The sequence below is a fragment of the Propithecus coquereli genome, unplaced genomic scaffold, assembly GCF_000956105.1.
Source record: "Propithecus coquereli isolate 6110/MARCELLA unplaced genomic scaffold, Pcoq_1.0 Scaffold241, whole genome shotgun sequence".
Taxonomy (NCBI): domain Eukaryota; kingdom Metazoa; phylum Chordata; class Mammalia; order Primates; family Indriidae; genus Propithecus; species Propithecus coquereli.
Window position 1 is genome coordinate 2,403,684 of NW_012147964.1, and position 17,274 is coordinate 2,420,957.

The 17,274-nt window shown below is 57.8% G+C and overlaps 3 protein-coding genes across 3 annotated transcripts in view; 1 reads left to right on the forward strand and 2 right to left on the reverse strand.

Moving 5' to 3' along the window:
• FSD1 (fibronectin type III and SPRY domain containing 1) overlaps window positions 1-257 on the reverse strand; it is a 16,362-nt gene extending 16,105 nt beyond the window's left edge. The window contains exon 1 of the mRNA XM_012646255.1: window positions 89-257. Coding sequence (XP_012501709.1) covers window positions 89-103 — 15 coding nt within the window. The 5' untranslated portion in view covers window positions 104-257. The remainder of the gene's footprint in view (window positions 1-88) is intronic.
• Window positions 258-1,546: 1,289 nt separating this feature from the next.
• On the forward strand, window positions 1,547-8,626 carry TMIGD2 (transmembrane and immunoglobulin domain containing 2). The gene is made up of 4 exons (XM_012646135.1): window positions 1,547-1,592; window positions 3,522-3,881; window positions 7,922-8,038; window positions 8,289-8,626. The coding sequence occupies exons 1-4, from the start codon at window positions 1,547-1,549 to the stop codon at window positions 8,624-8,626; spliced, it is 861 nt and encodes a 286-aa protein (XP_012501589.1).
• Window positions 8,627-9,490: 864 nt separating this feature from the next.
• On the reverse strand, window positions 9,491-15,276 carry SHD (Src homology 2 domain containing transforming protein D). The gene is made up of 6 exons (XM_012646300.1): window positions 14,756-15,276; window positions 13,610-13,715; window positions 13,343-13,531; window positions 12,160-12,283; window positions 11,130-11,249; window positions 9,491-9,755 (listed from the first exon to the last, which is right to left on the reverse strand). The coding sequence occupies exons 1-6, from the start codon at window positions 15,053-15,055 to the stop codon at window positions 9,569-9,571; spliced, it is 1,026 nt and encodes a 341-aa protein (XP_012501754.1). The 5' UTR covers window positions 15,056-15,276; the 3' UTR covers window positions 9,491-9,568.
• Between the last annotated feature and the right edge of the window lie 1,998 nt (window positions 15,277-17,274).

Sequence of the window (17,274 nt, forward strand, 5' to 3'; positions counted from 1 at the left end):
GGAGGGGGGAGGGCGCTGCGGCAACACCTGGTCCCCTCCCCTGGGCCACCCTCTCTGCAGGGCCCCGCCCCGCCCCGCCCCGTCCTACCCTCTGGTCTTCCATCGCTGCAGCCCAGGTCCCCCCGGCCCGGACCGTGGGTCCAGCTCACTCTTCGAGTCCCCAAGCTGCCTTTGACGCTGCCGGTAGCCAATGGCCCGCCGAGCCCCAGTCGTCGCCGCGCCCCCGCTTAGCGCCCCATCACTGCCCGCAGTGCGCAAGCGCGCCCACCGCGGCGCGCTGGGAAATGTAGTTCTCGGCTGTGGTCGCCCGGAGCCGGGACCTCCCGCGCCCGGGGCTCGCCAGGCCCCACTGGGAGTGACGTCTGAGCTGGAGAGGGCCCCGGGCTAGAAGACAAGGGGCTCGACCCCCGACACTTCGTGTGACCTCGACATCATCTCTAGCCCTCCTGTGCCTCAGTCTCCCCACCTGTTCACCCACACACCTTATCTGTTGCTAAGTGGTCTAGCCCTCCTTCACACGCCTTGCATTAACCGAAAAGCTAAGGTCTTTGCCCAGAAAGCCTCCTTTCCGTCTTCACGTCACAACCGAACTCCTATACATCCCACAAAGCCTCAATCTCTAACACCTCCTCCAGAAGCCTCCCTGCCAGCCCAGAATCCACAGGGCTAAGAATGTCTGCGTCCAGCTCTGTCTCCCTCACCAGCCCGGAAGGGCCTGGGGCTGAATCGAGCTTCAGAAAGTCTTCAGGGGCACAGAGTGGGGCTAGGTGCAGGCAGGGACGGCGCCACTACAGGGGCCTCGCTGTGGTTGGGAGGATGACTCGAAGATGTTGGCTTCTCAGCTCCGAGTGAGAAGGAGGTCACTCTGTGGTTGGGTGTGAGACACTGAGGTCTCTGAGTCTACCACGTCCTCTGGAGGGTGGGGCATACCAACTGGGGGAGGTGAGGGGGTGCAAGGCTGGGAGGAGCCCCAGAGCCTAGGAAACCCCTCAACTGGGGGCCCCCAAGCTTCTCCCCAGGCCCAGGGGACAGGAGAACGCCCCACACCTACGGTAAGACTCAAAGTCATCAGAAATCCACTCTTCTGAGCCCCAAGGCGAGACATTTTGGGGGCAAACTGATCAAGGCCGGGATCTGTCCATTTAATCCACCCCCCTCCCCACTCAGGCCTCTGTCGCCGGCCTCTCGCCCACCCTGGGCCACCTGCTTGTCCATTCTGTCACCCCCCCATTCATAGACATGTTTATGAAGAGCCATCCAGAAAGATTTACACTCACTGGGACACATCCCCCCTCCCCACCACCACTCCCATATGCACACTGCCTTTCAGATCGAAACGCTTTGGGGAAACTGAGGCACGAGGTGGCAGGAAGTGGAGCCCCAAGCAGCCTGGAAGGCCAGATGTGTGCCGTCTGGCCCTGGGTGGTGGTGTCACATCTGCCTCTGCAGTGGGGGGCGGAGATTGTGGCAGGAAGTCTGTCGAGTGGAAGGGGGTGGGGGAGGATGGGCTTCATTCAGCTGGGACAGGGGGTCCGGTGGGCCAGGGATGGGGTCCCTGGGCACAGCACTGCTCCTCCTGCTGCAGCTCTGGGGTGAGTACTTGGGCCTCCCTCCCCTCCGCACGCCCCTCCTGTTGTCGCTCCTGCTGCCTGGTCCCCTCTAAATTTCACTCTCTCCGCTCTGCCAAACAGGGTCCATCTCCCTGTGACATTCGGAACCTTATGGGGTGGGAGGATTCAGGAAGGGGCCTCTGCTCTGCCTCCCATTCCCTCCCTCCACCTTGCTCCCGCCAGCTGCCTTTTCTTTCTTCTTCTTCTCTTACTGTATTTTTCACTTTTTGAGAGACCAGGTCTCCTCTGTGGCCCAGGCTGGAGTGCAGTGGCGCGATCATAGGTCACTCATTCCTGGGCTCAGGCCATCCTCTGGCCTCAGCCTCATCCCAGTAGCTGGGACTACAGGTGCCACCACGCCCTGCTATATTTTTTTTTTGTAAGGGTCTCACTATGTTACCCAGGCTGGCCTCAAACTCCTGGCCTCAAGCGATCCTCCCGCCTCAGCCTCCCAAAGCGCTGGGATTACAGGCGTGAGCCACCGCGCCCCACCGTGGTTTTCTCTCTCTATTTCCCCAACACAGCAGGCGTCACCCAAGCTCCAGGCCTTTGCACTTGCTGTTCCGGCTGCCTGGTACCCTTTCCCGGATGCCATCTCCCCAGCCTCTCTGCAGTGGCCTCGCAAATGCCAGGCAGTTGACAGGGACCTCACCTTCTGGGGGAGCTAACAGGCAGCTCGGACTCACCATGGCCAAAAGTGAGCTTTTTCCTGCTACTCCAGCGGGTCCTCCCTCAGCGTGTGGCGTCTTGGCCCAAGGCCACCACTGTTCACCCATCCTCAGGTGCAAACCTGGGGATACTCCACCATTTCTCTTTCCCTGTCCCCCAGTTCCAGCCACTTGCACTTCTCTGGGGGCAAACTTCGAAATCTGTGGAGACTGTGACCACCGCTCTCCCAGTCCCAGCCCCATCCCCGCAGCCTGGACAGCCCGGCTTCCCCCTCCCTGGCCTCCCAGCGCCTGGTCCTGAACCTCCGCCTCCGTAGGGCGTGTTCGCCATGGCAGCCAGGCGGATCGTTGTGTTAAAACTTAAATTGGACTGTGTTCCTGCACGGTCCCCCTTAGTTTCACATCACGCTTAGATTACAAGGTAAGCTGCCTGCATATCCCCACCCCCACCCCACCCCCGCAGCCCACAAAGCTCTTCACAACCTGCCTTGTCACCTCCCTGCCCTCCCCGCCTCCCTTTCACCCCCTTGCTCACTCTGCTCCAGCTACACGGGCCTCCAATACACCATGCACAGTCCTGCCCCAGGGCCTTTGCACCAGCTGTTCCCTAAACCTGAAACACTCTTCCTCCGTACCTTCCCTCCCACACTGGTTACCTCTTACCATTCAGGTCCCTGCTGAAACATTACCACCTGAGAGAGGCCTTCCCTAACCACCCTCCATAAGTATTAATAGATTCTCCCTCATCTCTCTTTTCCTTTTTTTTTTTTTTTTTTTTGAGACAGAGTCTCGCTCTGTTGACCAGGCTGGAGGGAGGTGGCGCGATCACAGCTCACCACAGCCTTGAACTCCTGGGCTCAAGCGATCCTCCTGCCTCAGCCTCCCGAGTAGCTGGGACTACAGGTGCACCCAGCCAAGGGCAGGGATTTTTGTCTGTTTTGGCCACCACTGTGTTTGTGTCCACTGAACTCAGCATAGGGCGTGGCACACACTAGGTGACATTTGTGTTGCTGAGAGCTGGAGTCCGTCTCAAAATTGCACAAGAGCTGAGCTAGTTATACCCATTTTACAGATGGGCTTGTTGAGCCTCAGCGAGAAGTGACCTTCTAAAGGTCATGCAGACGGTGCAGTCTCAAACTCTTACTGTAGGCTCAGTAGGGGGTGAGTTACACACACGCACACACACACATGTACACACATGCACACACTAAGAAAGGTTTCATCCACCTCTTCTCTCTCCCAGCCCTGCAAGGAGCCGCAAGCCTGCACGTGCACCAGGAGCCCAAGTTGCTGCGGGTTCAGCAGGGCACTCAGGTGACCCTGGCCTGCCAAGTGGCACAGGCTCAGGCCTGGGAACAACTCCGGGTTGGGTGGACAAAGGACGGTGACATCTTGTGTGAGCCATACATCACCAATGACAGCCTAAGCCTGGAGGTCTGCGGGCCCCGGGGCCAGCTCTCCTGGCACGCACCTGGCGTTCTTACCCTGTGGCTGGACCATGTGACCCTCAGTGACAGTGGGGACTACGTGTGCTGGGCAGTCATGGAGATTCCTGAGTTGGACCGGGCCAATGGCAACGGGACGCGGCTTCTAGTGGATGCAGGTATGACAGCCCACAGAGAGAGAGGGAGGTGGAGTGGGGAAGATTCGAGAATCTTAAGACTCTTGACTCTCTTAGCCAGGCGTGGTGGCGCATGCCTGTAGTCCCAGCTACTCTGGAGGCTGAGGCAGGAGGATCGCTTGAGCCCAGGGGTTGGAGGCTGCAATGAACTATGATGACGCCACTGCACTCCAGCTGGGTGACAGAGCGAGACTCTGTCTCAAAAAACAACAAAAAAAGACTTGAATCTTAAACTCCTAGAAACATAAAACTCTAAATTCTTCACATCAGACTCTTAGGAACAGAAATCCTGCTAAGTTGAGAACATTAAAGTCTGGAATCACAGAACCTGGTCTAGAACTTAGCATTCTAGCCTGGAGCTTGGCAAACATTCTGGAAAGGGCCTCGCAGTGGATATTTTCTGCTTTGTGGAGCACATGGTCTCTGCTGCTATTACTCCACTGTGGCAAGAAAGCAGCCATAGGCAATATGTCAGTGAATTCTGGTGGCTGGTTTCCAATAAAACTTTATTTAAAAACACAGGCAGTGGGCCGAATTTGGCTCATGGGCTCTAGTTTGCTGAGCTCTGTTCCAAAAATATCGCCATCATAAGTACTCTTGAGAACATATAATTCTGGAGGTGTTTTTTTTTTTTTTTCCGAGACAGGGTCCCACTCTGTCACCTGTGCAGTGGCATCATCATAGCTCACTGCAGCCTCCAACTCCTGGGCTCAAGTGATCCTCCTGCCTCAGCCTCCCGAGTAGTTGGGACCACAGGCGTGTGCCACCACATCCGGCTAATTTTTCTATTTTTAGTAGAGATGGGGTCTCGCTCTTGCTCAGGCTGGTTTCGAACTCCTGACTTCAAGTGATCCTCCCACCTCAGCCTCCCAGAGTGCTGGGATTACAGGCGAGAGCCACCGCGCCCGGCCTAATTTTGGAGTTTTGATCAAAACAATTCCAGAATCTTTTTATTATTGAAGCATGTCTTGCGTACAGATGAATGCATATATTGCGTCCAGCTAGGTAGATTTGTGCAACCTGAACACACCCCGCGACCCCCTCCCAGCTCAAGAACATCAATATTTCCAGCCCCCCAAAGATCCCGCTTGAGCCCCCCTCACAGCTGCTCCCCTCCTCCTCCGCTGTCCTGAATTCTACCAGCATAGACCTGTTTGGCCTGGTTGCATATTTCATTTAAAGGGAGTCACTGACAGCGGGGACTGTGCGTGCTGGGCAGGCACGGGGATCCCCTGTTGTGTCCGGCTTGGTGTCTGGGAGATTCATTTATGTGGCTGCACGGAGCAGTGGTTCATTCTTTTTCCTTGCTGTAGAATATTCCAGCACGTGCCCCTACCGCCATGGTCAATCCCAATGTCCTGTTGGTGGGCATTTGGGCGGCTGCCACACACATTCCAGGGCTTGTCTTTTCATGAACATATGTGTACTTTTCCATTGTACCTGGGACGATTCTAGAATCTCGAACCACAAAATACAACCTTGCAGTTCTAGCATCATAAGAACAGAAAATTCTAGGCTCTTAGAATTAAAGCATGTCTTGTCCCTAAGGAGGTGAATATTGGTTCTTGGGAGGCAAAAAAAAAGCCAAAACAAAACCAAACCTTACTCTCTTTATGTATAAAGCTTAGATACACATATCGAACATAAGCAGATTTACAATATTTCTATGGTATTAAAATTTCATGGGGGAACAGATTAAGATTTCAAAAACATCTAAAAAGTCTCCCTGGGGACAGATAATGAAAAGAAGGTTGAGAAATACTGAAATAAAGGAACAGACAATCCTAGAACCTTAGAATTGCGGTGTCTTAAATACTTTATATAGACGTTTAGAATTTTGCAATCTCAGAATGTATAAGGGCAGGGAATTCTAGAATTCTAGAATCCAGAATTGAAAGCCAGCCACTCTTAGGTTGGGCACAGTGGTTCACACCTGTAATTCCAGCATTTCAGGAGGCCGAGGTGGGAGAATCGCTTGAGGCCAGGAGTTCAAGACCAGCCTAGGCAACACAGTGAGACCCCATCTCTACAAAAAATTAGCTGGGCATGGTGGCACACACCTGTGGTCCCAGCTACTCAGGAGGCTGAGGCAGGAGGATCGCTTGAGCCCAGGGGTTGGAGGCTGCAGTGAGCTATGATTGCATCACTGCACTCCAGCCTGGGTGACAGAGCAGGGAAACCTGGTCTCTAAGGAAAAAAACAAGAAAGAAAGAAAGCCATCCACTCTCAAAGCCAGAAGGAACTTTCCAGGTCAGCAAAGCTGGCCGTCTCATTTTACAGATGAGAAAGCTGAGGCCGGGAGGGGGCCGAGATGTGTCCCGTGCAGTACACAAGGCAGAGATGCAGCCCGTTCCTCTAGAGCCCGGCTCACGCGCTCCTGCCACTCTACCATGACACCCCTTATGGGCCAAACCCGTGCAGGTGTGGGGGACCAAGCTGCCCCAGGCTGAGGACCCTGCCCATAGGTGGTTCCTGCTGGCCTGGGGCACGTGCTCAGCCTCCATCTGGCAGAACAGAGCACCTGGATCCCAGCCCCAAGAGGCACCCACACTCCTCTCCAGCGGGCAGGACCCGGCCGTGGCTGCCTGCCTCAAGGGCGGTGTGTTATGACTGTTCTCCCGCCCCCGCACCCCTCCAATGTCAAGGGGGCCAATTAGCAATTAGCAGAGGCGGGGGAGCAGAGACACCAGGCTGTGCGTTGGCAGCTGCTAGGGATAAGGGAGCTGGCGCCCGTCCAGCTCTGCACAGCTGGCCTCCCTGCCCCCCACCCCCACCCCCGGAACAGCAGCCAGGCAGCCTCCAGGGACCCCCTGCCAACCCCAGCAGCTGCAAGATGAAGGCGTCGTGGGTGCTGGACCTTATTTTAGTCACAGCATTCAGAGCCTTTGGCTAGGGTTCATGTAAGTTACACAGACCGGAATTCAAGCCTCCTTGTCATTTACTTGCTGTGTGACCTTGGACAAATAATTTGACCTCTCTGTGCCTGTTGGCTCAGCTGCGAAAATACAGCTAATAGTGCTTTTCTTGCCAGGTTGGGTGGATTTAGAGTGGTTATGGCTAAAGTGCTTAGTATAGGGCCTGGGACATAGTAAGTGCTCAATAAACACGAGTGGCTCTTTCATATCTGTGATGCCAATTATTCAGCAAGACACAAATGTTCAGGCTGGTGGAAGCATGCTTTTTTCTGAAACAGGGAAGGAGGGGGGAGCTCCCTGCTGCCTCCTGGGGTGTGGGACCCCAGACAAATGAGTTAGATGACAGTCTGAGCCTCAGTTTCCCCATATGAAAAATAGGCTTGGCATAGAGTAGAGGGTTGAAAAACAGGAGGCATGGCCAAGTGTGGTGGCTCACGCCTGTAATCCCAGCATTCTGGAAGGCTTAGGCGGGAGGATCTGTTGAGGCCAGAAGTTCAAGACCAACTTGGGCAACATAGTGAGACTCCTGTCTCTACCAAAAAAAAAAAAAAAAAAGCAAGAAAAAGAAAAAGAAAGAAAAGAAAAGAAATAGCCAGGAGTGGTGGCGCGTACCTGTGGTCCCAGCTACTTGGGAAGATCGCTTGAGCCCAGTTAGTTCAAGGTTGCAGTGAGCTATGATGACACCACTACACTCCAGCCTGGGCGACAGCGTGAGACCCAGTCTCTAAACACCCAAACCATAAAATATCCATTGGCAGTTATTACACAGTAACCCAAAAAGATAGAAATGGCGAGCCTCATTTTTCGGAAGAGGAAACCGGGGTTCAGAGTGAGCACCTGCCTGAAGGCACACAGCCAAGCAGAACAGGAACACTGAGGTCCCACACGGGGTGAGAGGGAGCTCTGACCTCGGAGGGTGCAGGAGGCAGGACCCGAAGGTGGGGACACCCTCCCGCGACATAGATTTCTTCTCTGCAGACCCCACGCCGAACACGAACCTGAGCTCCAGCTTCCCAGGTGAGCCCCACTCGCGTGTCCCTCCCCCAGAGCCCCCCCACCCTGTGCGCCCCTCCCGCTCACACCGCCTTGTCCCCCACCCCACCCCAGGACTGCTCTATGTGCTGCCGATGGTTGGGGCCATGGCCGCGATCACGCTGGGCGCTGGGATCTGGGGCTGCCACCGCCGCCGCCAGCGACGGGGAAGGGACGCAGGTGACCGCCCAGGTAAGCGCGCGGCGGGCGGACGGGTTGCCCGCGGGCGACCTCGCGTGGCGGACGCGGGAACTGCAGCTGCTTGCCAAGGACCGACCACATTGGCCCCGCACCCCACACCCCCCATCCGGTCTTGGGAAGGACGGAAGGTGGGCTCCGCGGCGATGGCGAAGCCTGGCCCCCACACTCGTGTTTTCCAGAAATAGAAGTGGGCCGGAGAGCGCCAGGCTCTCTCAAGTGACTGTCCCCCACTGCCCCCTAGGAAATCCACTGTACAGCAACGTCCTGTTCCGGCCCCGCGGCGCCCCAAAGAAGAATGAGGCTGGGCCTGGAGAGAGGAAGGTGCCGGCCACCCCCGGGAAGGACCAGAAAGGCCAGAGCGTCTATTCAACCTCTTTTCCCCAGCCTGTCCCCCACTACCCGAGTCCAGCCCCCAAACCTTGCCCCAGCCCGGAGTCCAGTCACTACGTCCCCATGGCCAGGGTCTCTCCCGGCCCAGGCCCCGCTGGGCAGCCAAGGCCAAGAGGGTTCCCTGAAGTGGGGCAGGAGTCAGAGACCCCGGGGAACACAAAGAAGACCCCACCGCCGGTGACTACGTGATGGTATGACTGCTCCGAGGGAGGGGGACACACAGCCCTGTCCTGAGACCCCTCTCCTGATTTCTATGACGATACATCCCCCTTCCCTGAACACCCAATAAAGACCCGTGAGGAAGGCAAAGCTGGAGTGTGTGGCAATTTGGGGGTACGAAGAGATGTGAGGGGTCATCTGGGAATCCCAGAGCCCACTGGAGAGGCCCCTGGGATGAGGGGGCTCTGGGGGCTCACCAGCTCCCCCCCATACCTGTGGGGGCCTCCAAGCAACGCCCAGGCTGGAAGCCCCCTCCCCAGCCAGCCTCTCCCCCCAACCCTGGGCAGGCCTGGAGGTGGGGGGGCAGTGAGGAAGTCAGGGGTCCCGTGGTGTTTCCCAGCCCCCCAGGGTCTCCTGCCCGACTGTCACCTTCAAGTGACACCAGCTGGGCCAGCCTCCCCTCCCCCACTTCTGCTGTTTCCATGGGGACAGATGTCCTTTCTGCAGATCAAACCACACTGCCAGTGAGGAGGGGGTGGGGCTGGCCTGAGCGCCTCGTCTCCCCCCCCCCCCCCTTTCTCCATCTTTGCGTCTGAGGGTGTCTTTTGTCGCGTCTGCTGTCCGCGGGTCTTTAGCTGCCTCCTAGCTCCGTCTCCAGCTCTGCCTGTGTGAGATTCCGGCTCCAGCCTCCATCCCCGACACAAAGAGCTGGGGTCACCTCTGCCCCTCCAAGGGTCTCACTCGCCCCCTCATACCTCTGATGGGGCCCCCGTCAGTGCCCCCACCGGACACCCACAGTGACCATTCCACAGACGGGGACACACACCTGTGGCTCTCTTGCCAAGAGCCCGGGATCTCTGCCTCGCTGCAGCCCAAAAAGGACACTTGGAACAGACAATAACTTATTTATTTTCAGGCCAGAAGAGACACAATCTTGGGCCCTAGAGCCCAGAAGGGGGCAGAGGGTCCCCGTCAGGGGGTCTGCGTGACGACTGGGTAGAGCAGGGCCAGGTGCTCGGCGCCCTGCACGGGCAGCGGGCGCGAGCTGTAATGCAGGACCAGCTCGGGGACACTGGCGAAGGGCCCGCTGTGCTGGCCCAGCACCACCTGGTTCTCCCGGGTCCGCGCGAACTTCAGATGCAGGAAGCCCTGGCTGCTCCTGGGGGCAGAGGTCAAAGGGAGCCTTGAGCACCCCAGACCCACCCGCGCTGTCCACCCCCCACGGTGCCCGGGGCCGGGCACGGGCATCCCTGACATCTCTGCTAAGTGGCGCTTGGTGCCAAGCTGTTGGCTCCCAGACCGCCCCAGGAAGGCAGGCTGGGGTGGAGGTTCCTCTCCTGCAACGGGATGGCAGACACAGTGCCCGCCTCTCCGCAGATGTGGGAGGATCAGGTGCCACCTCTCTGTCCCTGCCTTTGTATGTTTTTCTGCCCCCTCTAAAGCCTAGTTCTTAGTCGTTGCCATGGGGTGCAGCAGAATCGGCCCCGAATCCTGGTGCAATCAGGAGGGGACCCCAGAGGGGACACCATTGCATGGCACTTTCCACCCCTGTGCACTCTTTCGCTTGATTTGCTCACAGCTCAGCTGGTGTGTCACCTCCTCAGAGATGTCTCCCTTGACTGCTACTCACACTGAGTCCCACTGCCTCCTCGGGGTCTGACCCTGTGTCTCTGTCTGAGATCATCTCTCTCTGGCATGGCCAGAGCACCACGAATATGGCCTGGAACACAGTAGGTGCTCAATTAATGTTTATTCAATGAAGGGACAGACCATAATGGCCAGGAACCTATCAGCACCCCCAGACTTGCCCTACTTTCTCCACAAACTTTCTGATCCCTTGTACCACCCCTCCCAGTCCCCCACTAGTCAACCCCTTTCTATTCAGGTGGATAGAATGACCTAGAACCTGGGAATCATTTTAGCATGAATATTAACATTAATTAAGCACCTCCTGTTTCCCAGGCACTATTCTCAACATTTTATTTTCACCTATTCTTGTCATCTAATCATTGCAGTACCAACAAAAAGTGGATGCTATTATTACCCTCGTTTTACAGATAAGGAAATCGAGGCCCAGAGAGGTTGAGTAACTTAGCTAAGGCCACACAGCTAGAAAGGGATGGAGTTAGGATTTGGGCCTGCCCCCAAAGCCCATACAGGGTCTCAAACTCAAATGCTTATAGGGCCACTAGCCACCCAGATTCTAGCTTCAGACAGACACAAACGGATATTCTTCAACGTTTGCACCAGGGAAGACCAAAAGAACCTTGTACACCTAGTTCCCCATCTTACCCAAGTCCTGGATCTCCTGTATGGCGTCCACTCCATCTTCTTGTATGTCTCTGATGACGTGGAGCTCATTCCCAGTGGCCTCCCTGGAAGCCCCGCCCCTGGTCTTAGAAGCCCCACCCACTGCCCTAAAACCCTGCCCGCTGGCTGCTGGAGCCACACCCCTTTGCTCCCACTGAATTAACCCAAAAGGGTGACACATGCAATCGTGTGCCCCTCTGTCCCTGTGACGCTGGGGTCTCACCTGAGGGACAGGGAGCAGTCCTGGGGGCTGGTCTCACTGAGCCGCACAAGGTAGCTGCCTTCCTTGCAGAGCGCTAGAAGGTTCTCAGCATCTGCCCGGTTCAGTGGGCCATGAAACCACCTAGGGGGTGGGTGGGGGCAGATGTCTCAGGAAGGGCCATTCCCCTTCAAACACACTCCGGGGTCGTTCGGGTCCATGCACAACCAGACACACAAGAGCAAGAGCTTGTGACGTCCAGGCCAACAAGCCAGGAAAATTCCCTTGGCTTTTCCAGGAGGAGCCTGGTTATTGGGCAGACATGGTTGTCCTTGGGGGGTAGCTGAGCCCAGGTCAAAGGGCGAGCTGCTACCTCCAATTGAGCAGGTACACCTGACCTTGATGTTTACAGCCTACCTGGCTGGGTCCCCAGGTGTCATCAGCACCCCTCCTTCCTCCCCAACTCCAATCACGTTCATGAGTTATGCTACAGCCTGTCTTCCCACCCACCTGTACCATTCGTTACTTAATGTTTTTCTTTCATGCGCTCAAAGACAGGTGAGCAGTTGCCAGCAAGGTGTCAAAGACAGAGGCGCACCAGACACTTGCCTGTTGTTTGTATTTAAAGAAAACTGAAAAGAGAATAAACTTCTCATCCCCAAAATCCTGCTCTCCCCAGTTCCATCCTAAGATCTCCTGAGGGTGAGAATGATCCTTTCACTCTGTTTGAGCCAGGCACCATCTTGGGGATTTCAAGCCTGAGGCTCAGAGAGGTTAAGTGACTTGCCCCAGGCCACACAGCCAGGAGATGCAGAGCAGGGTTTTGAACACGGAACCTGATACCACCAGGGAAAGGGACCCCATCTGATTCTGCTTTTGTGTCTAGCTGAGTGTGTGGCACGTAGCAGGTGCTGGCGCCCAGTAAAGATTAGTTGAAGGAATGAGTGAAGTGAATGAATGAATCAAAGTCTTCCAGTTCCCCTAGTGGAGAAGGTGGAGTCTACAGATAAGAGAGGTTCGAGGGGGCTTTTCCACCTTCAGCCTCCCCACTTACGGCTGTTTCTCCAGGGGCAGGTCCGGGTCCACGCGCTCCGCGGGCTGGGGGCTCCTGGGAGGGGGTCTCCGGAGCTCCTTGGCTGAGCCTGGGGTCCTTTCCCAGTCCGGACTGTCAAACTGCACTGGAGGGGGAGGGTTAACGAGGAAAGGGTTGAGTCTAGCCTACCTCCTGGGGGCGGGGCAGGGGCCAGCCAATGGCATTTCAGTAGGAAGGTGGGGCCAGTTTGGAGCAACCTATCAGAGCCCAGAAGAGGAGGGGCTAACTTGGGGCAGGATTAGCACCAGGAGCAACCAATTGCCCTTCAGAAGCCAGGGGTGTGTTCATTCATCAAACCTGGGGCGGCGTGGAAGGGGCGGGGCAGTGCCATGAGCAGCAAATCAGAGAGCAGGGGGTGTGGCTAGAGGGGTAGGTTAGAGGTTTCCAAGTAGGGGTCCCTTACTCCTGAATTCCCTTCTAGGGTCCCGCCCTTACTGAGGCAGTCATAGGGCTAGAAAATCACCCCTAATGGGATTTGGTGACAGGTGGACCAAGGCACTGAGCCCCAAGTCCCCTCCCAGTCATGCAAACTTCTGGGGCAGAGTCATGCTGGCACTACTTTTCCTGGTCTCAGTTATTTTACTTCTTAAAGTTGATCTTACCATGGCCCCTTTTACAGAAGAAGAAACTAAGGTTCAGAGACTTCCCCAAGCTCACCTGATTCAACTGGGAATTGACTTCAAGTGGATCCAAGTGACAGCTCTGAAAAATGCTGCCCTCCCCTCCCCAAAGCTCCTGTGTCATTGAGCCCTTTCTAGCACTCGCTTTCCAACCACCCTGGTCAGTAGGTGCTATCCTGATCCCCATTTTACAGAGAACGCAACTGAGACTCAAGGAGATAAAGTGTTTTGCCCAAGTGACACAAACCCGGGTCTGGTATGACACCAAAGCCATATTCTTCCCCCTGCACTACACTAAGCAAAATGAGGTTCCATTCCACTCTAAAAAGCACTTCCGTTTCCAAGGAAGAAACAAGGTCTCCTGGGTGGAAGAATTTGTGACTATCAGTCATTCACACTCCAGTGAGAATTAATTAGTAAAGTACCAAAGTGGCAGGTGATTGGATTCTACTTTGTAAGTTGAAGCAGGGGAGGTGACCAGATGAGGAGATGGAGGGACAGGGCGTTCAGGGTCAGACAAGCACCTGCAAATGCCCTGGAGATGTGGTCTTTCTTCCACTCCCAGGGCTGGTCATACTCCTCCGCTGGCCGTTCGTCCTCCTGCGGCAGCCGGCTCTGCTGAGGCTTCTGCCCGGAAGGGGGCCCGTCCCCTATCTCTTGGTCCTGCTCTTCATAAGGAGTATCGTACAGCTGCACCCCTCTGCATGGCAGTTCTGGGAGGCCGAGGACACCGGTCAGCTCCCACTCCCGCTTGGGACCCTGTCACCATCCCCCAAGCCCTGGCCACTCACCGCTCAAGACCCGCTGCGCGTCATAGGGTTCCATGTAGCCATCATCTGGGGACGGGCGATGAGGCTGGGCATCGAAGGGGTCTGAATACTCCGTGTCGACTTCCGCCTGGGAAGAGAAGTTGGGAGGACAAAGTGCTCAGAGGGACCAAGGTGATGTTACACCCCTCGCCTGTCCGCTCTGGGCCATCCGACACGTCTCCTCCAGGCAGTTGTATTTTTGGGGGAGAGGGAGTCCACTCTGCCACCCACAGCATTCCCAGAGAGATGCCAGCTCCCCCTGCTGTCTCCCTCCGTGCCACTCTGATTCTACCCAACACGGACACCTGCCTCCCTCCTTCAGCCACTTCAATGTTTATCGGACGCCAACACTGTTCTAAATGCTTTGCCTACATTTATTTGTGATACCGGCACTCCGTAGGTACATTATGATACCCGTTCTACAGATGAGGAAAACCAAGGCACGGAGAGGGTAAGTGATTCGCGCAGAGTCACAGAGCTAGGTTGTGAGAGGCAGAGTTTGATCCCCAGCTGACGGCTTCCCCTGAGTCCCTGCCCCCTCTTAGCTAATCACTACCCAGCACAGCCTCCTCTGGGACCCCTCCCCAAATCCTTCCGCCATGTCTCTGCCGAGGCTTTGGGGTCGACTCCCCAGTCCTCTAGGGAATGTCTTGACCAGCATCGGACCCAGGGCCGGGTTCAAATCTTAGTGAACTGAAGCCCTGTGACCTTGGGTGAGTCACAGCTCTTCTGTGAGCCTCAGTTTCCACCTCCGTGAAATGGGGATGACACCAGCAGGAAGGGCAGAGTCATGGTGCCCAGCAGGGGAGTGACTTCCTTGGATCTGTTTTAGGAAGATCCCAAGAGCCACCAAGAGCCAATGACGCTGAGGGGAGGGGCTGGCGGGTGGGGACGGCCAGAGACCAGGAAGACAGAGACAAAACAGGGCCCATCAGAGCGACAGGAGGACGACCAGGGCTATGCATGGAAAAGGGACAGATGTCAAACTCCACCAAGCTGAGGGGGGACTGGGAAGTGTCTGTGGGGTGCCCAGGCCTCCCCTGGGATCACACATGAAACCAGCTCCCCACGACCTGGGGAGCCCAGCCCGCCCTCCCCAGCCCCTCCAGGGGCCACCCAGCCACGCACCTCCTGCCCCGAGCTGCCCAGCAGGGCCTTGGCCCTGGCCATGTCCGCTGCCTCCACCTTGATGAGCCGGTGCTTCGGGGAGTCGTACTTGGCATCACCGCCGGGGCCCTTGCAGTCCCCAGGGCCCACGGGCTCCGGCTCCAAGCGGCTCTCGGCGTCCTCATAGGGGTCCTCGAAGTCCAGGTTCTTCTGCGCGCGGTAGGCTCTCAGGATGTCGCTGTCGCTGTAGTCCGGGGTGGGTGGCTGCGGGGGCGGCCTCCGTCCGCCAAAGCTCAGGTAGTCCCGTAGCCACTTGGCCATTTGGGCGTGTGTCACCCCGACTGGCCACGGTCACACGGGGACCCGCATGCCCTTTTCGGGGCGCCCTTCCCCAAGGAGGAAAAGGAGGGAGAGAGGAAGGAGAGGAGAGGAGGAGAGAGGTCAGGTGTGCTCAGGAGCCGGGTTCCGCATGGACAGGGGGGGAAAGAAGAGGTGGCAGACGGGCAGGAAAAGGAGGCGACAGAGGACGGAGGGGGAGGAAGGCCAGCTTAGCCCGGCGTAGGAAGGACCGCGGGGAAAGGGGGCGCCCCGCAGGGCCCTGAACGCCGAGCGCGGGGGCCGGGGCGAGGGGCATCCGCGGAAGCGCGCGGAGTTTCCGCGGGCAGAGCGGTGTTGGTGCGCGGCTCAGCCGCCCGCCGCCTCCGGGAAGCTCCGGCGTCCCTTTCGTGGGGCCCGAGGCCGGGGACGCCCCCAGCCCTCGCTCGGCCCGGACGCCTGGGTTCTCAGCGCAGCAGTGCGCGGGCTCCCCCGGGGCGCGGGCACCGCGCGCAAAGTTGGGCAGCGGGGACGGTGACCCCCGCAGCGCGCATCCTTTGTTGCGCTCCTCTGGGCTCGGGGGGAAGTCCCAGTCCCACGGCCCCCGGCCCGGCCGCCTCGATCCGGCCGCAGCCACCGGCACAAAGGGAAGTAAAAACCTCCTCCAATCCTTCTTTACGCTCTCGGAGAGAATTTACCCGCTGCCGCGGGTGCGCGGCCTGGATGGGGGACTTTGGGGAGGGGGCGCGCAGGCGGACGCCCCCGTCCCCACCAGCCCTGGGCAGCGTCCCGGGCGGCAGCGTCAAGGCTTCCCCGCCTCCCACTCCGCTGCGTCCTCCGCCACCTCCCCTCCCCTGCGCGCCCCTCCGAGGTGACTGAGACCTTCAGCTGTTCTGGGGAGGGAGGGGGTGGGGGCGGGAGTCGCCGGGCCGGGCCCGCCGGCAGCTGGAGACGGACCCGGAGGACCGAGACCTGCCGGAGCGAGCGAGGAGCGCGGGAGGTGGGACAGGGGACACTGCTCCGGGAACAGCGAGCCGGGCCAAGGAGGGGCGGGGGGGGAAGGGGAGGGGAAATTGGCCGGGAAATGGGGGGGCTGGACTTGACCGCGGGAAGGGGGCGAAATTAACCAGTAGAGGAGGTGACAGTGACCACTGTCGAGGGATGAAATTGAACCGGGGTCTCCAGGAGATGGGGAGGTGGAAATTGTTGGAGAGGTCAGCGGCTAAAATTGATATTGTCTCCGCGGAAAGGAGGGGGAGGCGGGAAAGGGAGGATGGGGACCTGGCTTCCCCTCCCCCTCTGTCCCCCTCCCCAGGGGACTAATTGCGCGGTGGGGGGAGGGGTTGGGGCAGCTGGCCGGGGGAAAGATGGTATCTGTGCCTGGCGCGTGGCCTCATCATCTGTCCCTTTGTGGCTTCTTGGGGGGGACAGGGGAAGGGGGGCAGAAGACAGAGGGTTCTCGCCTGTCCTGGCTGCCCCTTGGCAGCTGCCGTTGCTCCGGGGGGCGAGGACACTGAGAGGTTTGGGGGGTGAGAGAGAAAAAGGTGCCATTGGCCAATTCTAGAACAAAACCATTTTTTCCTTCCCCGTAAGCGGGGGCTTGCTCAGTTCCCCCTAGCCATCAGAGTGAGAGACGGGTGGTCAGGAAGGAAGAGACCCCAGGTTCCCTTCTCTGGGCTCCCCCAAGTTGGGCAGGGGGTCACAGCTTGAAGGGCAAGGAGTGGGGCCGGGCACAAAACTTTCCACTCTCTGTGCCTCGGTTTCCTCATTTGAAAACTGAGGTTTCTAATAGGAAGACCCACCTGGCCTCCTTCTTTTATGGATGGGGAAACCGAGGCACAGAGAAGGGACGAGCTTGCTGAGAGCCACTCAGTGGCTCATTTCTGCCTTGGCGCCATCACAGGGGCTCCTGGCTCAGGGTGGCACAGGAGTCTCTTCATGGAATCACCATTAGCCCATTTTCCAGATGGGGAAACTGAGGCCTGGAGCCAACAAGGCAAAGCCCCTGATGGCCACAGGGGCCTGCAGCCTTCTGTTCCCGCCCCTCTCCGACACTGGCTGTGTCCCCCAACACAGACCTGTTGAACTCCGTCCTCCCTCCCTCCTGAAGCGCGTTCACACGATCCACCCTCCCCTCATCCCCCACCCTCTCAGATCAGCGACAAGGCAGCGTCCCTGGGGACCGCCAGGGAGCACATCGGGTAATTGTCCTGTTTTCTGTCAGC

Excerpts from the sequence above, each read along its gene's own strand:
- TMIGD2 (XM_012646135.1), top strand. The coding sequence starts at position 1,547 with ATGGGGTCCCTGGGCACAGCACTGCTCCTCCTGCTGCAGCTCTGGG. Across the intron at positions 1,593-3,521 it reads CCTCCTGCTGCAGCTCTGGG|CCCTGCAAGGAGCCGCAAGC; the intron begins GTGAGTACTTGG and ends TCTCTCTCCCAG. Across the intron at positions 3,882-7,921 it reads GCGGCTTCTAGTGGATGCAG|GACTGCTCTATGTGCTGCCG; the intron begins GTATGACAGCCC and ends ACCCCACCCCAG.
- SHD (XM_012646300.1), bottom strand. The coding sequence starts at position 15,055 with ATGGCCAAGTGGCTACGGGACTACCTGAGCTTTGGCGGACGGAGGCCG. Across the intron at positions 13,532-13,609 it reads CGCGCAGCGGGTCTTGAGCG|AACTGCCATGCAGAGGGGTG; the intron begins GTGAGTGGCCAG and ends TCGGCCTCCCAG. Across the intron at positions 12,284-13,342 it reads CATCTCCAGGGCATTTGCAG|TGCAGTTTGACAGTCCGGAC; the intron begins GTGCTTGTCTGA and ends CTCCCCCTCCAG.